Source organism: Rhamphochromis longiceps, linkage group LG6 (genome assembly GCF_057381845.1).
Source record: "Rhamphochromis longiceps isolate RC_006_pf linkage group LG6, R_longiceps_female_GT1.1, whole genome shotgun sequence".
Taxonomy (NCBI): Eukaryota; Metazoa; Chordata; class Actinopteri; order Cichliformes; family Cichlidae; genus Rhamphochromis; species Rhamphochromis longiceps.
The window spans coordinates 15318662-15337253 of NC_140562.1; the positions used below are offsets into that span (position 1 = coordinate 15318662).

Sequence of the window (18592 nt, forward strand, 5' to 3'; positions counted from 1 at the left end):
TGGCCCTGAGATTTTATCTTCTCCTTTCATTAGGAAGGGAAGACAGGGGAGAGTGTGTCAAGGAAGTGAAGGAAGAGGGAGAGAGAGTAAAGGAGGCAAGGAATGAAACGAGAGGAAAAAATGTCAGTGAATAGAGAACATCGAGAAGTTTTTAGTAAGTGCTGTGGAGAGCTCTGTGCGTGTTTGTTTATTTCTTAATGAGCTAATCAATAGCAGAGGTGTGTAAGCCCAGCAGTGGGTCTGCTTTGGGAGATTACTTACAAAGACGCACAACTTGGAAGACTTGTTTATCTACAATGTTCTTCTCTTATTTTTAAACTGGCCTGACTAGACTAAAAGTTGCTCATCTCAGGTTTCTCAGGCACAAGTCAGGACAATATAAACCTCAATCTCAATGTGAATCACATTGTGTCAAATCTACCATTTTATTTAAGCAACTGCACAGTTTGATTGTATAAAACAAAAATAAATAACAGTTTAAAAATAAAATTCTATTTCTAATACCATAGAGGAAATGAATACAGAAAAATCTACAGCAAGATTTGCAGCAAGGTCAAAAGTGTTTATGCATAAATAAACAACCTTTTCCAGTCATTTTTCAATATTTGGTTTTTTTTTTTGGTTTTTTTTAACCTATGGGCTTATGTGAACTCTTAAATTCACAAACGTTAATATAACACTCATTCTGCATCTTCTCCTTGAAGCTTCATGAAGAAAAATGCTAAAATAAGTCAATCACTCACATTCCTAAGGTGTCTATCTCTCTGATTAGCAGAGCCTCATAAATATCTAATCACTGATGCTAATCAGATTGCTCACCTAGGAGTGAGCTAAAAATATAAAGCACATGCACAAGCTACACTAAGCCCCCCCCCCCAAAAAAACCCTACCCTTTTCCTAGGTAAATAATGGCTTTAACAAATCTAATGTAACATTAACCCATTATTGATCAACCAACAACAGTTCTGCATAAACTCTGGGCAATGAAGATGATGATCACTGTTTCTTGTTGGCGGCACTAAAAGAATCACACAGTTACGGTCGGTTCTGATGCCTGCAGCTTTGATCTCCTTCCACTTTAAGGCTGGCTGTTACACAGTCAGGCTTCAGACTATTTGGTAAAACTGATCAAAAACAGCAGCATTTTGGTGCCAACATAATGACATTCCCTTTGACTTTGAAGTATATCGTGCAAACATATCAAAACAATTGACATCAAATGCTGTACAGGTCTATAACTATTATGGATGATAATATAACAATTGTACCACAGCACATCAAACCTATCATTTTATTAATGCAGAACTTTACCATGAAAACCACACAAGTAATTTCCTAATCTCAAAGTAGACTCCAAGTCGATAAACCTTTTATTTTCCTTTTTTAGGTAAATTGCAAAGTTCAGCTGATTATGGCTGGATAATTAGATTTATTCGAACATAAGAGTGTCCATAAGTGCACGTGGCACCAGGACGCTCTAGGCCGTAGGTCGATGATCGATTTTGTAATCGTATCAGCAGACCTGCGACCATATGTTCTGGACACTCGGGTAAAGAGAGGGGCTGAGCTGTCAACTGATCACCACCTGGTGGTGAGTTGGATCAGGTGGCGGGGGAGGACGCTGGACAGACCTGGTGCACCTAAACGCGTAGTGAGGGTGTGCTGGGAACGTCTAGCAGAGGCCCCAGTCCGCGAGATCTTCAACGCACACCTCCGGCAGAGCTTCGACAGCATTCCGAGGGAGACTGGGGACATTGAGTCCGAATGGACCATGTTCAGAGTCTCCATTGCCGAAGCTGCTGCATTGAGCTGCGGCCGCAAGGTGGTGGGTGCCTGCCGTGGTGGTAATCCCCGAACCAAATGGTGGACACCAGAGGTGAAGGGAGCCACCAGGCTGAAGAAGGAGTCCTATCGGGCTTGGTTAGCCTGTGGGACTCCGGAGGCAGCCGACAGGTATCGACAGGCCAAGCGGAATGCGGCTCGGGCAGTGGCTGAAGCAAAAACTCGGGTGTGGGAGGAGTTCGGAGAAGCCATGGAAAAAGACTTTCGGACTGCCTCGAAGAGATTCTGGCAAACCGTCAGACGTCTCAGGAGGGGAAAGCGGTGCTCTACCTGCACTGTGTATAGTGCTGGCGGAGCGCTGCTGACGTCGACTGAGAAAATTGTCAGGCGGTGGAAGGAATACTTCGAGGACCTCCTTAATCCCACTGACACGTCTTCCGAGGAGGAAGCAGAGTCTGGGGATGAGAGGAATGACCCGCCAATTTCCGGGGGCGAGGTCACTGAGGCAGTTAAACAACTCCTTGGTGGCAGAGCCCCTGGTGTTGATGAGGTCCGCCCCGAGTTCCTGAAGGCTCTGGACGTTGTAGGGCTGTCCTGGTTGACACGCCTCTGCAATGTTGCGTGGAGATCAGGGGCAGTACCTGTGGACTGGCAGACCGGGGTGGTGGTCCCCATCTTTAAGAAAGGGGACCGGAGGGTGTGTTCCAACTACAGGGGGAATCACACTCCTCAGCCTCCCTGGGAAAGTCTATGCCAGGGTGCTGGAAAGGAGAGTTCGTCCGTTAGTCGAACCTCGGATATAGGAGGAACAATGCGGTTTTCGTCCTGGTCGCGGAACACTGGACCAGCTCTTTATCCTCTCCAGGATACTTGAGGGTGCATGGGAGTTTGCCCAACCAGTCTACATGTGTTTTGTGGACTTGGAGAAGGCATTCGACCGTGTCCCTCGGGGTGTCCTGTGGGAGGTGTTGCGGGAATATGGGGTGTCTGGCCCATTGCTACGGGCCATTCGATCCCTATACAACCGTTGCAAGAGCTTGGTTCGCATTGCCGGCAATAAGTCGGACTCGTTCCCGGTGGGTGATGGGCTCCACCAGGGCTGCCCTTTGTCACCGGTTCTGTTCATAATTTTTATGGACAGGATTTCTAGGCGCAGCCAAGTGGCGGAGGGCTTTCGCTTTGGTGGCCTCAGAATCTCATCTCTGATTTTTGCAGATGATGTGGTTCTGTTGGCTTCATCGGGTGGGGGCCTCCAGCTCGCACTGGAACGGTTCGCAGCCGAGTGTGAAGCAGCGGGAATGAGGATCAGCACCTCCAAATCTGAGGCCATGGTTCTCAACCGGAAAAGGGTGGAGTGCCCACTCCGGGTCGGGGATGAGTTCCTGCCACAAGTGGAGGAGTTCAAGTATCTCGGGGTCTTGTTCGCGAGTGATGGGAGAAGGGAGCCGGAGATCGACAGACGGATTGGGGCTGCAGCTGCAGTAATGCGGACGCTGCACCGGTCCGTCGTGGTGAAGAGGGAGCTGAGTGTAAAAGCGAAGCCCTCAATTTACCGGTCGATCTACGTCCCTACCCTTTGCTTAGGCTGCTGCCCCCGCGACCCGGCCCCGGACAAAGCGGATGAAGATGGATGGATGGATGGATGGATAATTAGATTTATAGTCAATTTTTACATTTTGGTTTAAATGAAGTTTGTAAATTATTAAAGCAGACCCTATAAAACGTTTTGAAGGCTCTGCTCTGTATTTACCTGTTGCCATGGTGAAATGTGGTGAAACTAAGATTGAACATGCTCAAAGTTGATTGAACTTTCTCTGATCAGGAAACTCAGAGTGGTTTTTTATGGTTTTAGTTCTTATGTTAATGCATTTCCATGTTCTAAGTAAAATGAGTCGAAAGAAGCTTGATCTGAACAACAGTATATATGTTGTCCCTGTATCATCGAATCATTTTTCTGCTCCACATGATAGCCATACATCAGACATCAACCACGAACTGGAGCAAATATCTGAACTGCTGTGTTTAAAAGATTCAACTGACAAAATTCTTTTAGGGAAATCCAGAAAAAATAAGTTCTGAATATCAAAAACATGTAAGCATATTCTAGTAGAACCAAAACATAAAACTGTGACCCTGTAAATGAGCAACATGTAGCCTCATTAACCATTTAAAACACCAAACTACAGTAAGGTTACAGGGCTGACAAACAATGAAAATACATTTTAATGAGTGTGACATACAGTAATGAATGCATGAGACAAGAGCGAGGGCAGGGGAACGTGACTACTGCAGGTTAAACAGCTTACGCTATAGGAGGGGGATTTGGGTGCCTCTTCTAGAGGGGGATATTAGCAGGATTATCTGGCAACCCTGTTGCTGAGGTGAATAACATTAGAATCCTATTTGTAAAGACTTCTATGCTTCCTGTCCCAAATCCCCCCATTTTATCTCCCTTCTCTCTTGCTTCATAGTACAATCCACTTTACATTCTCATACCCCAGATTAAAGTCACACGCATGCTTAAAAAGCAGAATATATACACATACTGTATTTATGTGTCCTAGTGTGTATCCTCTTTAAAACATGAATGTCACTGTGTGTTTATGTGTGTTTATGTGTGTTACGGCCTCCGGCCTCAGGTGGCCCCGCCTTCCTCTAGGTAAATCAATGTGTTCCAGGACTCGTGTGTGATTGGTTACTGGGAGACCCGTGCCAACCCTCACTTATGCAGAATGAAGTGTGCCAGACCACACGGACGATTGGCTGCCCCGGGATCCCATGATGCTCCAAGAGGCAATCAGTGGCTGATCGTACCCACCTGTGGCTACAAAAGGCTGGAGGTCCTTCACTCAGTGGCGGCTGCTTAGGACTGAACATGCAGTTTGCCCTTCATGCCTCCCTCGTCAATCTTTGTTGAACTTATTCATATTGCTGACCTTTGTCGAACCTTGGTGCATGCTTTAAACCTAGCCTGATTAGAGTTTTGAGCTGCTAGCTGGCTGTGAGTAGGATTGCGTGAAGCTGGCTTGCCTTAGTTAAAAACCCTAGCTTTTATTTTGTGTGCGGCCAGCCTGCCTTAGTTACCCTTTAACTTTTACTCGTGACTGTTCTTTCTTTATGTAATAATTGTCTGCCCAGTGGTCTGTTGCACAGCCCTGTCGGTTTTCTGTTTAAAGTTTGGAATTAAAACCTTTTGCTTTACTCAGTTTTGTGTTGGGGGGCTCGTGTATGTTACTCCCTCCCTGACGCCTAGCAGAGGGGGTCGTAACAATGTGTGTATGCGCGGGTGTTGATTTTTGTATTCCAATAATAGTACAGGCCTTTCTGCTCCCATAAGCCACTAAGTGTTTGTCATACACGCTCGCAATGGTGCATACTTTGAATACTAATACAGAGGGTGTTAGCATTCGTTTTGGGTATGCATGTGTGGCTTTGTACATCTGTATGCACGTGCAGCCAGCAGTGGGAGGGTGAGGTGGTAGCAAGTGCTGTGCGGTGTGAGTGTTGAGATTGGAACGAGTATGTGTGCATTTGAGTGTGACAGTGCGCACCATGAGGGCATTATGACTGTGTGTGAGTCTGTATATGTGTGTGTTTTATGGACACACTCTGAGGTTAATAAATATTGACAGTGAATTATCTCTTCTGGCAGAGTCGCAGGTGGTTTCGATGGAGCAGACCGGACAGAAATCAAAAGAAAAAACAAAAAAAGTGCATGTGCACGTTTACACACCGCTCCTATTTTATATTTTTCCTTTTTCAGCTATTCTTAATTTCAGCAGAATTCTCGAGAGTCCTTGAGCAAGGCACTGATGACCAGTCGCAATAAATTAGCATGTGACAGCAATAATTACCTGCCAAGATAATAAAGCCGCCCCTCTGCCACCTTGCCATTACGGATTCTCCAGGGTTTCTGCTCTAGCTAGGGGCCGCCATCAGAACACGATAGCCGCAGCAACATGGAAATTAGCTAATGCTACACAATTGGGCTACAGAGAGAACGAGAGACAGACTGAGCAATAAGCAGAGGTAAAAACAAAACTCCAGGATGGAAAGATGAGAGGAAAGTAAAAGAGTAAAAAAAAAAAAAAAGCTGTGTTAAGCTTAAAAAAAAGTGCTTTCTAAAAAGCTAAGGGATAATGACAAATTCAGCTTTTATTTAGCCCATTCAATAAGTGAGTGGTGATCGATTAATGTAAAACCCACCCTGTGACACTGCCCAGTCATCACTCTCTTCTTCTCTTCCACACAGACGCTGCCAGTCTCCCACACATACAAATTTAAACCACAAAGCAAAGAGTCTCTGTTGGCATAGTGCTCGTCTCGCTGCATCGCTAAGCCGATGCACAATGTGGCAAAGTGATGCGGCACCTTGCAAGGTCAAATCTAAACTTCCCGAGGCGCTTTTTTTTTTTTAAAAGAGCTCCCTGGGACAGATATCAACACTTACACAGATGCCATAGCCTGTAGGAGTTTTGCTGACAGTGTGCCCATTTTAACTTCACGCTGCTGTTTAATGATGCACACAATCTGTGGCTAAAAGCTACATGTTTCCATATCTGATCAGTTCAGGTCTGTATATAAAGAAGGATGTAAAATAACACAAACCCCCCCCCCCCCCCAAAAAAAAAAAACGTGTTACTTGTACGCAAGGCTGGATTATCAGTGTACGTATAAATTTCAGGTCTTGTTTCAGCTTCTAATTATTGTTCTTATTTATTTAAATTTAAAATATTGTGGCATTTGACGGCATCCCCAACCTTAGATGAACTCTTCATACCTTTTTGAAGAGCAAGGAGTCATCCATGTGCTCCGCGTAGACAGACGTGAGCCGGTATTGGTTCTCAGTGGTTATATCGATCTGGTAGCCGGTCAGGACGTAGCACACTGTGCGAAACTCCTGTATTTTTCTCTGAAACACCTCTTTAAGTCTCTGGTTCCTCAGCTCTGAACTCTCCATTTGTTTACGCAAATCTGCAACACACAAATCAGTTATACAGCACAATTATTTTGATAGCATAGTTATATGCTATCAATATGTAGAGTTTCTGGAATAACTCCAGCAACTTAAATTAGCATCTCAAAGACTTGATATTATTAAATAGCAAAGCCATAAAAATAAAGATTTAGTCAATTTAAATAAACCTGGATTCTGAACGCACAGAAGAAAAAGACTACAAGTGGGAGACAAAAGCTCAAACCAGGGTGGAGAATCAGATAAAGAGACCAGTGGAGAGCCTAGCATGGAACTACTTAACATTTGAGGGCGATGACCAGGGGGTGATAACTGATTCCCAAAAGGCAATATTTAAATCATTTCCATTTTTGCTTTTCAGACCAAGAGAGGAAGATGTGCAATTAGATCTGCGAATGCTTTTCAATTTAACATCCATGAACATTCAGAGTATCAGAGTATTATCCTTCTCATGGTATAGAGCACAAATACGTTACTATTTAGCTTGAGATGGGTGGAATTAAATCATCGATGAACCATAGGCTGAAATATTAGCAATGCCTAATGTTGCATAAATATTTAATGTTACAGCAATAGTTACATTAATCATCAAAACACTGCTGCCTGTCTCCCATCAATGATATAATTTTACCATTTTAAAGTTTCCCAGTTAGTTAAAATAACTTTTTATTAAAGAGTTTATGGTGTTTATGTTTAGCAACATAAACTGGGTGTAGAGAATCATGTACTCATCTACTGTTTTTGGTACCAACTACTAAATATCGTGACACCCCTAGATACCAGCATCAAAAAGTTGTGAATGATATCAATCTCTACCCCACAGCAATCCCTCTGCTCACTCAGGGTCTACATACTACTATAAAGCAGAGCACGGTGGCGTCTGAAGCAGTCAGCTGCATCTCCTAGCTGGGAGCAGAGATAATCATGAAGGGGAGAAACAGAATGGGGCTTGACTTTAATTTGTTGAAAATCAATTTGGGATAATTACTTTAATTTGGAGACTTGATTTGAGAAGTCAGAGAAATTAGTTTGTCTGAGGAAAAAATGAGTCGTTGTGGAGGTAATTATTTACAATGTGATCACCACAGAAGAGAAAGTTAAAAGGATATAGATGCAAATGTGGAGCCATGAACATTTTGTAAGTACACAAGTGGTAAAAGGAGAGCTGGGAAAGGAACAACCACAAAGAGGCAAATATTTACTTTTTATAGATATTTGTGCCGATCTTCTCAACACTGTGATGTATGCAAATCTGAGAAAATGTAAAAAGAAAAAAAAGAAAAAAGAAAAAGAAAAAAACGAGTGCAGGCAGGAGCACCGTAAAGACTATTAACCAAAAAAACAAAAACACATGGAGGGAGATGATGTAACCAGGCAAAGAAATGCTTACCTAACACCTCTGAAAAGCTTGGTGTTTGCTACTGATTTTTTAAAAGGTTAAAAGCATTTCTGCTGCTCAAATGTGAACCTACATTGTTCAGGGTTATACCTTACTTAACAACCAGTCCTTTTCACTTTTTTCCTCTCTCTCTACAGTCAGCATCAGTCAGTCAAAACTCTCTATTCTCTTACAACATAATGCGTCGTTTCAAGAGCAGTCAGGGAGTTTTTATTCCCATAACTTCTAACCCTGCTGCGACTGATAATTATTTCTACTCATCATTCTCCTCTTCATAGCGTATAGCTTGGCCGATTACATTTTTATCTGTCATTATTAAACAAGTGAATGACTAGAAAGTATAAACTTAAGAGTCTGGGACTGAGTCTGCCAGTGAGTGTCTACGTGCCTGTCTGTCTCCTGGGTGACTGGGCTCCTCTCAAGTGTCAGTCACCGCGGTTAAATAGTGTTTCAAGACTTCAGAAATGTGACAAAACTGTCACTTTATGACAGCCATCAAAATGCCCTGAAAATGGTTGGGAATTCTCAGGCTGCAGCAACCAATACATTTCCTTCTCCGTGCAGACAAGTGGACACACAGGAATGTGGACATGTCGTTATCTGTGCAATCGCAAAGACAAACACGTACAAGTGGGCACACAAATGTGTCAACGTACGTGTTGAGTTACTAAATCCGAGTATTAGTTAGAATACTTTTCACACAAACTTTTACAGTTTTGGTGACTTCTGTATTTCAGTCTTGATTGGTGTCTACAGGTCTGTGTACATAATGGCTCAAAAGCTGCCAGCTGCATAGGGAGCGTCTTATTTATATATTTTCTTCTCTCGTTTTCAGTCTAAAATACTGCTAAAATTTGCACTCGTATCAGAAGCAAAAACAAACAAAAACTAAACTAAACTGTAGTGTCCCAAAACATCTGCAAACGTCTTGAGCCACCCCTCACATCATTATATAAGGGAAATGGGAAATAGGGGCAGCGATTTACTGAAAAGTGCAAACATGCATAATCAATATTTAGTACGACCATTTTTATTCTTACTCTTCAACACAGCCTGAACTCTCTTAGTCAAGCTTTCTTTTCATTTCTTTAAGTAGTCTTCAGGAACATTTCCCCAGGCTTCTTGAAGGACTGTTCTCTGTCAGGATGATCCCACACTGCTTCAATAATGTAGAGGTCTGGCCTCTGGGGAGGCCCATCCATGACTGATAGTGTTCCACTGTATGTTTTTCTATTCAGGATCATCATCATGGTGAAAAGTTGTCCAGTTGCCCACTTGTATAATTTGCCATATGTCAGGCTTTACTACCCATTAACTACCCTTTCTAAAGACGTGGCTTTCAGATAATGATACTTTTATGCCTGCCACTTCTTCTGGCCTCCACTTGTTTTTTGCTGAGATAAGTTTTCAGCTAATAATTTTTGAGAATCATAAAAAACTATATTTTAAAACCTCTCAAACTGTAATATTTAAAGTTTTCATAGATTTGAAATAAAATGTAAAAAAAAATCTCTGCACACATGAACCAAGAGAAAGGTTCCACAACAATTAAAATGCAACTCGTGCATACTGTCTCGATAACCACTACGACACTTATTAAATCACAATGTTTCAGTCTGACTGACTTGATAAAGGTACCTGATGGAGCTAAGTGAGACAGTGTGCGGAGGTTATATTTAAACTGTTATAGGTTTTCATTAAGAAATGGGTACAAATGGGTACAGGCTGCTAATAACTGCTTCTTTGCAAAGTTATCTGACTTACCCCTCGAGTTAGGTGCCTGTTTAATGCTTTAATGATTCACAGTTAGTGTTAAGTGGCTTAAGAAACCAAAAAGAAACAAACTAAAAAAAACATTCATCTGAAATTGTACGAGGACTGGACTGAAAATGAATGAAAAAGCATCCAAAGTCCAAAGAAAAACTTTGAAAGACCTATAAAGACCTAGAACTACTGCTCAAGACAACTTATAAAAAAGATGATGATTATTTATTATTATTATCATCATCATTAAAGTTCATTTCCCAGCTGTATTTAATGAAATAGTAATTTGTAACAGCAAGAGTAAAAAGTTAAAGCCCTGATTTTTTTCTAATTCTAAACTTACTTTTAAATTTTGTCATCACAATTGTCCAGTATTAATGTGTGAAAAATGCAAAAATGTGGAAACTCATCATCAACACCCAGGGCAGAACTAATAACCGCTGGTGTATAAAACTGGACAGTAAATTTTACTAATTAAATGTAATTAAAAATGGAAAACATTTTCTACCTGCTGCTAATTGCTACATGAAGTATTGTTCCTGTAATGTTGCTTAGGTAATTTCTTAACTGAACACACAAAGCCTATAGCCAAGTTAAACTACTACTGACAGCAGGGTAACACTACATGGGGTAAAATGTCATTAAATAATTTTATAGACATTAAAACGTTTCTGTTGATCTCTGATAAGTTTGTAGACTTTCTATTGCACTGACCCAGGTCTTGCAATAAGGACAGATATCACACACTAGGTCTGCTTTATCTATACAGAGTTTAAACTGAACTTACTTGTTACAAACTCAATTTTCATATCATAAGAAATTAAAAGCCAGAGAAGCGAACATGCCAGGAACAGGAGAAGATGACAGAAAAGACAAGAGTGAAAGATGAGAAAAAAATAAGAAGGCTGGGAGTTGGAAAAAAGAAGTGCCAAGAAAATTGAGACCGTGAGCGAGCAGCAGACAGACAGAGCGAGCACAGAGCGCTGTGCACAAATTGGCCAACAGACTTTTACCAGTGAACTGTCCTGAGCTCCAAATGCATATTTAACCCTGTCATAACTGCACGTCCTCCCTCTAACAGTCTGTCATATAGACACTTAAGAGGACAGAGACTTTCTGAGCCAAAATATCAATGAAGCAGTTCCCAAGAGCAACATGTTCCTTTAGAAAGCAACTGTTGGGTATGGCTTTTCTCTTTTTTTGCCATTTCATATTTTTTGGATCAGTCTACATGTAAAGAGGACCTTTAACAACCTTTAAAATCTGTACTTTATGTTGTCTAAATATCCACTTCCCCTCTAATGTTAACTATAACATTATATAACAATATAATTAAAAAGAGAAAATCTAGTCATCGGATCAGAAAAGCTTCATCCATGGATCAAACCCTCCCTTGGCCCCTTATCCATTCATCTAACATCAGCTATCCGAAACCTGGATCTGCAATTTCACCTTAAAATATATAAACGAGGTCACCCAGTCCTCCTCCTACCACCTAAGGAATATTGTGAGGATATGAATAATACTGACTTCTAGTGACACCCATGCTATCAGTCATGCTCTTATTTCCTCTCAGATTACTGTAATTGTCTTTTAACAGCCATCAATCATATTATTCCACTCTTAATGATGGTATACTGGCTGCCTTTGACTTCTAGACATTACCTATTACTTTTTAAGCCCTGTTTGCTGTTGAATGACATTATAGCTCACTCTTATTCTGATGTCACACTTCTGTGTCATCTTACCCAACACTTCCTTTGAAGGAGCCAAACTAAGGCTGAAGCTGGGGTTGTGCGTGTCATCCTGGGAATGCCCCACAGCACCTCCACTCTGCAAAGAGCGTACAAGATCCCTGAGCCGTGTCACTTCTTGTCGGAGAGCCTCCACTTCCTGCTGGCGCTCTTGTTTGGCAATGGCGGTGGGGTTCACTTTGAGGTGGAGAACACGGGTTTTGACTGGATCGTAGTCTCCCTGAGACACAGAGACATAGATCAAACAGCCATCAGTTATAGAGCAGAACATTTTTTATGCACCATCTCATCTTAGCATCCAGGGCGCCTCACATTCCTCACTCACAGCAGTGATCATCACGCTTCAGTTCACCTCGCTGTTGCCAACTCAACAACTCTGTCAGATTTAGTGACTTTTCATATTCTTTTACAGAGCGCTTTTCCCCCTGAAAAATAAGAATGCCTTGTGACAAATGCAGCAGTGTAATGACCAAAGAGTGGAAAGTTGCATTCCCCTGCCTGAGTCTCTTCTCTGTTCGATGAGTGCCCTAGATGAGCAGGCAGCAGCACCCATGAAAAATCTGATTCCTTCCAGTCATGATCAGCTTTGTAGCTTTGATAAACGAAAACTGGCAGCAATAGCTCTATTAATGCCAAAGAGTTACCACACCAAATATTGACTTAATTTAGCTGAGCCACAATATCAATGATTTCTATCATTAACTTCTTTGTGATAACAAAAATATTGACAGCAACAAGTAAATAACAATAAGAAATTAAAATAGACAAAGAGAATACAAAATATACATTGTGAGAATACAGAATACATTGTGTGCTGTCGGTCCTGCGTGCTGCACAACAACATTCAATATTTAGTATTTACTGCTGTTTACACTTAGCTAGATTAACGTGACGGTGTTGTGTTTAGTATGTTGCTCTGGTTTTTTGCTTGTTTTCTCTTCTCTTTCTCTCAACAGGTGATCCAGGAGATTTTTTTTCTCTCTTCTCTCTCTTTTTAAGAGCCCTTCCTCACTGTCCCTCTTCCCTTCTGATTTTCTTTTCCTTCATCTTTCTTTCTCCCTTTTCTATCCGTCAGTCATGTCTGTCCCGCCTGTAACAACTGAAGATAAAATAAAATAAATAATAACAACAAAGGTCGATCAAATGGACCAATACAGCAAGGCCGTGATGATCCATTTGGCAAAGTAAATCCGTTGGGTATCCTTGTTGGTCTTCAAACAACAATTCTGACGGCTAAAGAACCAAATGGGACAGGCAAAAAAAAAACAAAAAAGAGAGAGAATACAAAATATAACCAGGCCAAACAAAAGAGAAGACGAAAAGTCCGAAATATTTAATGTACAATAATGATCCTACCGTACTTTTAAATACTGATCATTTGAAAACTACATTAATTAAAAGACTTGTACTCTGCTCTCATCTTGGGATGTCAGATCAGGTCATTACAGTTTTACACTCATTGTAATTATAACGTTCCACACGTTCTAACACGCGGAAACACCCCAAAACACGTTCCTTTGGTGTGAGACCAACATATGCAAGAAAAACCCTGCAAACCTTTTATAACCAATTTCAGTTTGCTATACATGGAGAGAAATGGTTACAACTGATCTCACATTACAGATTGGGAGAGGAGGTTAGCATAAAAAAAATACTCGACAGTGTGATCGAAAGCTCTTGACGTTCACGTGAGCTTTCCCTATGAGGAAATAATGTTTTCAGTTATATCAAACAGACACATTAACGAGAAAGTATTCTTTCCCAGTGTTTTCTTCTCACTCTGCAAGGTCTGGCTAAATAAAAGTCGCTTAATGCCAATATAAGGAGAGACACACTCAAACAGGAACGCTCACAACATGTACACACCCCTATCTGAGCTCTTGATTACAGGCTAAATTAGATTCTATATGCCTCCAAGCGACGGTTGCCAAATGAACTACAGAGTAAAAGACAGAAAAGAAGAAAGAGTATATGAGGAAGAGAAACGGTGAAGGACAAATAAAAGAACATGGTAAAAAACAAACGGTGTCCGGGTACCACTGCCTTCAGCGTCGAGAAAGACCAGAGTGGATGAAGCGTACAGAAAAGCTCATAAATAACTCTTTCATGTACTTTATAAGAAACGATTACATTTCTCGAACTGAGTAACAGTAGATGTGTGTACTTAACATCAAGTATTTTTCCACAGCACACACACAGTCACAGCCAAACAAATTGCCCTTTCATTTTCTTCAACTTCAGTCTTTTGAAGTTCTACATCTGTTTACAGAGAGTTTATTTAAAGCTGCATCTGTATGTGCTTTATGATAACCAGAGAGAGAAAATGGAAGGAAGAGACAGATATGTAGATTAGAGTTCGAAAAACGCAGTCAAAAGCTACATGCTGTCAAAAAGCAAAAAAAATAAATTAAAAATCTTCGTCTTTAAAAATTTAGGTCAAGCTAAATTAAATTAGAAAGATTTTGCTGTGGATTCATATTTCACTTTCAGGATGTCTGGACTGAGCTGAAGGGCAACGTTTTAATTTACTGCTCAACAGAATAAAAACAAACTAAACTAAACAAAAAACAAAAGCAAAGTTACTTCTCTTTGCCTTTCAAGCACATTGCTTTCAAAGCAAGCCAAATGGCATAATTATTTTTAATTGGGTTGACTCTCCTCCTATATTGAACTGAAAGTAAAAAAAAAAAATGGAAGTCTTTAAAAAGGCATCCATTTGCTTGTCTGAATCTATTTGCCATTTTCACATTTCATAACAAAAGTAATACAGTGAATAAGTGTGATCCACTGATCAAAAAAAAAACCACACACACAAAGGACAATCATCTCCAAAATGAGCAAATGTAATATTACACTTTATTCTGCATCCATGTCTGCATTCAGTAGGAAAAAAGGTGCACCATTTCATTAAAAATTATAAATACGTTTATTGCTGCAAAAACAGAAAACAGCCAAATTGTCTGAGTTTTCAAAGCGAGCTTCTTAATATTACAGTTCTTCAGATTTTGTAAGTTGGTGTGTGTGTGTGTGTGTGTGTGTGTGTGTGTGTGTGTGTGTGTGTGTAGACGTATTTACATGCATATTATAGAGCCTGTTCTTCCACACATAATTTACAGTGCAGCAAGGTGGAATGCCATTCTAAGTGCTCGAGGCTACATATCTCTTATTCATAGAACAACAATAACAACACATCTAATACCAGAGTGCAGTCTGTTAAAAAAATAAAAAATAAAAAAAAGAGCAAAAGGCAGGGAGAGAGGGAGCATCGGAGCAAGATCAAATGTATGAGGAAGAAAGAATGAATAAGAGAACAAGACAAGAATACGAGTTTTGGGGGGAGGTTGAAGTCCAAAGAACAGTCTCTGTTCTTTAACAGATGCAGAACAAATTGCGCTGAAACATCCACTTATATACTCAACACAGCACCAACCACAGGGGACACATGAGTCACTGATGGAACAGGTGACACATTAATGATGAGTGTGCATGAATTTGAGAGTGGAGGGTACCATCAACCTTAAACCACACGAACCGATAAAGTTAGGTTGAATGGAAAGACAGCAGAGATGCTGGCGAGACGGGCTTCTTCCACTGAGTGACATTATCAGAAAACAGATTGAAGCTGCTGTCTAGATATTGGCAGGCTAAAGGCTCAGTCCTTTAAAAAAAAAAAAAAAATCTGTCCAGAAGATCAGATGCATTTTAAGGACCAGATCAAATTGAACTGTGATGTACACTCACCCCATCCGCCAAGAGTGGAACAAGACTTTATTTGAAATAATTTTAACATTTTTTGAACAAAAAGGGAACAGTTTTCACTTATCAATTTCTATTCTTTTTACTTTTATTTTAGTGTGATTTTAGTGAGAGGAAAATATTAATACTCATTACCCACCATTCACACCTAGAAGCTGCCTGGTACCATTCACTCTCACATCTGCTTGCCAATGGACAAGCACCAGTACACACGACTACTACCCACCCAGGATAGTTTGGAGATTTGACACAAGAATTGGTAACTTGTGTGTCCCATGTTTGCCTCTTTAATTCTTCAGTGACCACTGTTGGGACAATCCCTATTAAAAGATGCAAGTCACTTTGTCTGATAGCTGACATCTCAAAACTCCATCCATCCCTCCCTCCCTGCCTCCTGGGGGCAGGAGTCTAAGCAGAGATCTCTAACCACTTCCAAGAAGCTCTCAAGAGATCTCTTTAGTGTGTGTGTGTGCCCAGTGGGAGATGCCCTGAACAACTCCAGGTCATATGCCAAAACTACCTCAACCAGCCTCTTTCACGGTGCGAGTAATGACTCAACTCAGACACGTCAGCATTCTCATTTTTCCAATCACTACCAAGAGCTTTTGACCACACATGAGGGTAGGAAAGTAGACTGAACGGTCAACCAACAGCTTACCGGCCCATGTGGCTCATTCAGTCACATGGGCCACCACAAACTGAATTTCATTAACACGGCACTGACCTATGCCTAACATGTGGACAGCTTTGGTTTTAAGTAAAACAAAGTGCACAAGCACGTAACTTGAGAATAAACAAAAGAGACTTGCTGCTTCTATGGAACAACTGTGTGATGTCAACTGGCAAACAAACACAGCAAGCAGAAACCCTAGTGTGGCCTCCTGTGACACAGGCAGGCTATGAGAAACTCAGAGCAGTTGCTGAATAGGTACTATATCCCTGTCTCAAAGGCAATGAGGGAACTAGGGCTGTATCTTTGTGGAGGTTCCACTCCAATGGTTATTCCTGAATGGGTGAAATTTGTGGATGACGAGCTATCTGCAGCACAGATGTCCTGATAGTGACTTGAAATTGGCTCCCTGTTGTTAAGCAGACATGAAGTGGAGCCTGAAAGCTCAAGACAGAGTTAGGAGAAGTAAAGTCACAGTCTCCGCTAACAATGTTTTGACTGGTAATGGGCTTACCAGCGTAAGGCTTGGACAATCTGGTATTCTTTGATAAAATCCTATCTAAGTTACGGTTAGACACATGAAAAGAACAAACAGCAGATTCTACGTCGTTCTGAAGAGCCAGGAAGCTGCAGATCAAGGGCTCCAAGAACCACAGGTGTCCATGAGGTAACCACCGACAGTGTAGAATATGAAAGTAAATACTGTGACATCACCCATTGTTTTTTAAAGTCCTGTTCTGAAGCCCCAAGATGAGCGTTTACACCGCCCCATCTTGGTTGCAAAATAGCACAGGTTTAAGGCATGTCCTCTCTCCCCATCAGGGCCCTACATCCATATTTTATACTGATTCAGATTCCTTGGTTTCTGTGTCATAATACATTAAGTGTGTATCATTGAGAGCACCTTCACATCTATATCTTCAGCTGGATTTGAGCAGGTCTAAAAAAAACCACCAGGTCTGTGCACAGGCCCACAGCAGTTTTCTATGTAATATTAATATAGGAATGACTGTCAGGCAATGCCATAGGGACCCAGGCCTTAGGGATTCATGGATGAGCAAGAGGAGATGAGGGCCTTGCCTACAAAGCATGAAGGTCTGCAGAGCAGTACCATGTCACATGGAAGACCAAGTTTTACGGGCTCCTCCTTAGTATCAAACCTCCCACATGTAGACAGATCAGTAGAAATGATGCTGTCAGGAATAACTAGAATGCACAATGTCATCTTCTCTTCTGCCACATGTATAAACCAAGTCTTTGCATGACCACTCTTGTGTCTTGCAGCTCTTATTTATTTTGTTACTTAAAAAACTGAACATTGATGGCTTTTCTTGAATTTCTTGATCAAATCTGTTTAAGTTATTTATAACAGGAAATGGCTATAATTCATTTATGTAGCACTTTTCTCATCTTAGTGACCACTCAAAGCACTTTAGACTATAAGAACACACTTAAAAGACTGTTAGAATGTATGGTTATCCTAAATACTATTTATATCACATCAATGTCCAGTAAAGAATCACAATCTCAACAATGTCTTTGGACTATGGGAAGAAGCTGAAGTAGTTGGATGAAACCCATCTGGGCTTAGGGAAAACAGGGAAATGCAACAGAGAACAGATCCAAGCTGAGGTTTGAACCCAGAAACAACTTTTTATGAGATGAAAGTGTAGGCAAGACTGATGTTATATGTGGGAATAATCTGGTGCCAGAACCTTTTTTTAGCACCAGGTTATTGGTGCTTATATCATCAATGTGACCTTTAGTAGGGTTTGTAACAGCAAAGCTTAAACTGTTTTAGTAAATTCATGAAGAATATCAAGAAAATTAGTTGTGAAAGTCTTATAAATGGGCCAAAGGCATTTCTAAATAGATTTCCTGTCCATCTGTCAAAACATCACTGTAAGACCCTATATTCAGTTTAAATTAATAAATAAAAAGGCATTGTTAATGAAGCACCTCAATAAACCAACCCCGCCCACACACACACCAAAAAACAAACAAACAAAAAAAAAAAAATCAAAACAACAAAATACAACTAAACATGTTTCTGTGGCTGTGTATTGCACAACTACACTCGCAGATGTAAGCATATGCACAACACAGAGACTATGTTGATGCAACCTCATGCAATAGCAACAATTATTTCTGTTTAGACACTAGCATGAGAGCAAAGCATAAAGTACAACCCTTCAAATCTACCATTACGACTGCCATGATCTGTGATGTATCAATTAAAGAAAAGAAAAGAAAAAAAACAAAAAGAGAGAGATGAACAAATATTAGCGGACAAACAAGTGAGGGAAACTAAGGAACAGATTCATATTACAGACCACAGATCTTTTTGTTGTTGTCATTAACTAAATTAAAATTACATGGTAATAAACATCATTTTTCCCCATTAAGAATAAAGACCTGAAACCACAAAAGGGCCAACTCGACATGAGACAGAACACACAGGGTGAAACAGTCCTTCATGGATTCTCAGAGCT

The 18592-nt window shown here is 40.8% G+C and overlaps 1 protein-coding gene across 1 annotated transcript in view; it reads right to left on the minus strand.

Moving 5' to 3' along the window:
- mad1l1 (mitotic arrest deficient 1 like 1) overlaps positions 1-18592 on the minus strand; it is a 68575-nt gene that overhangs the window by 22908 nt on the left and 27075 nt on the right. The window contains exons 16-17 of the mRNA XM_085409384.1: positions 11669-11894; positions 6563-6756 (exon numbers count right to left, since the gene is read on the minus strand). Coding sequence (XP_085265510.1) covers positions 6563-6756; positions 11669-11894 — 420 coding nt within the window. The remainder of the gene's footprint in view (positions 1-6562; positions 6757-11668; positions 11895-18592) is intronic.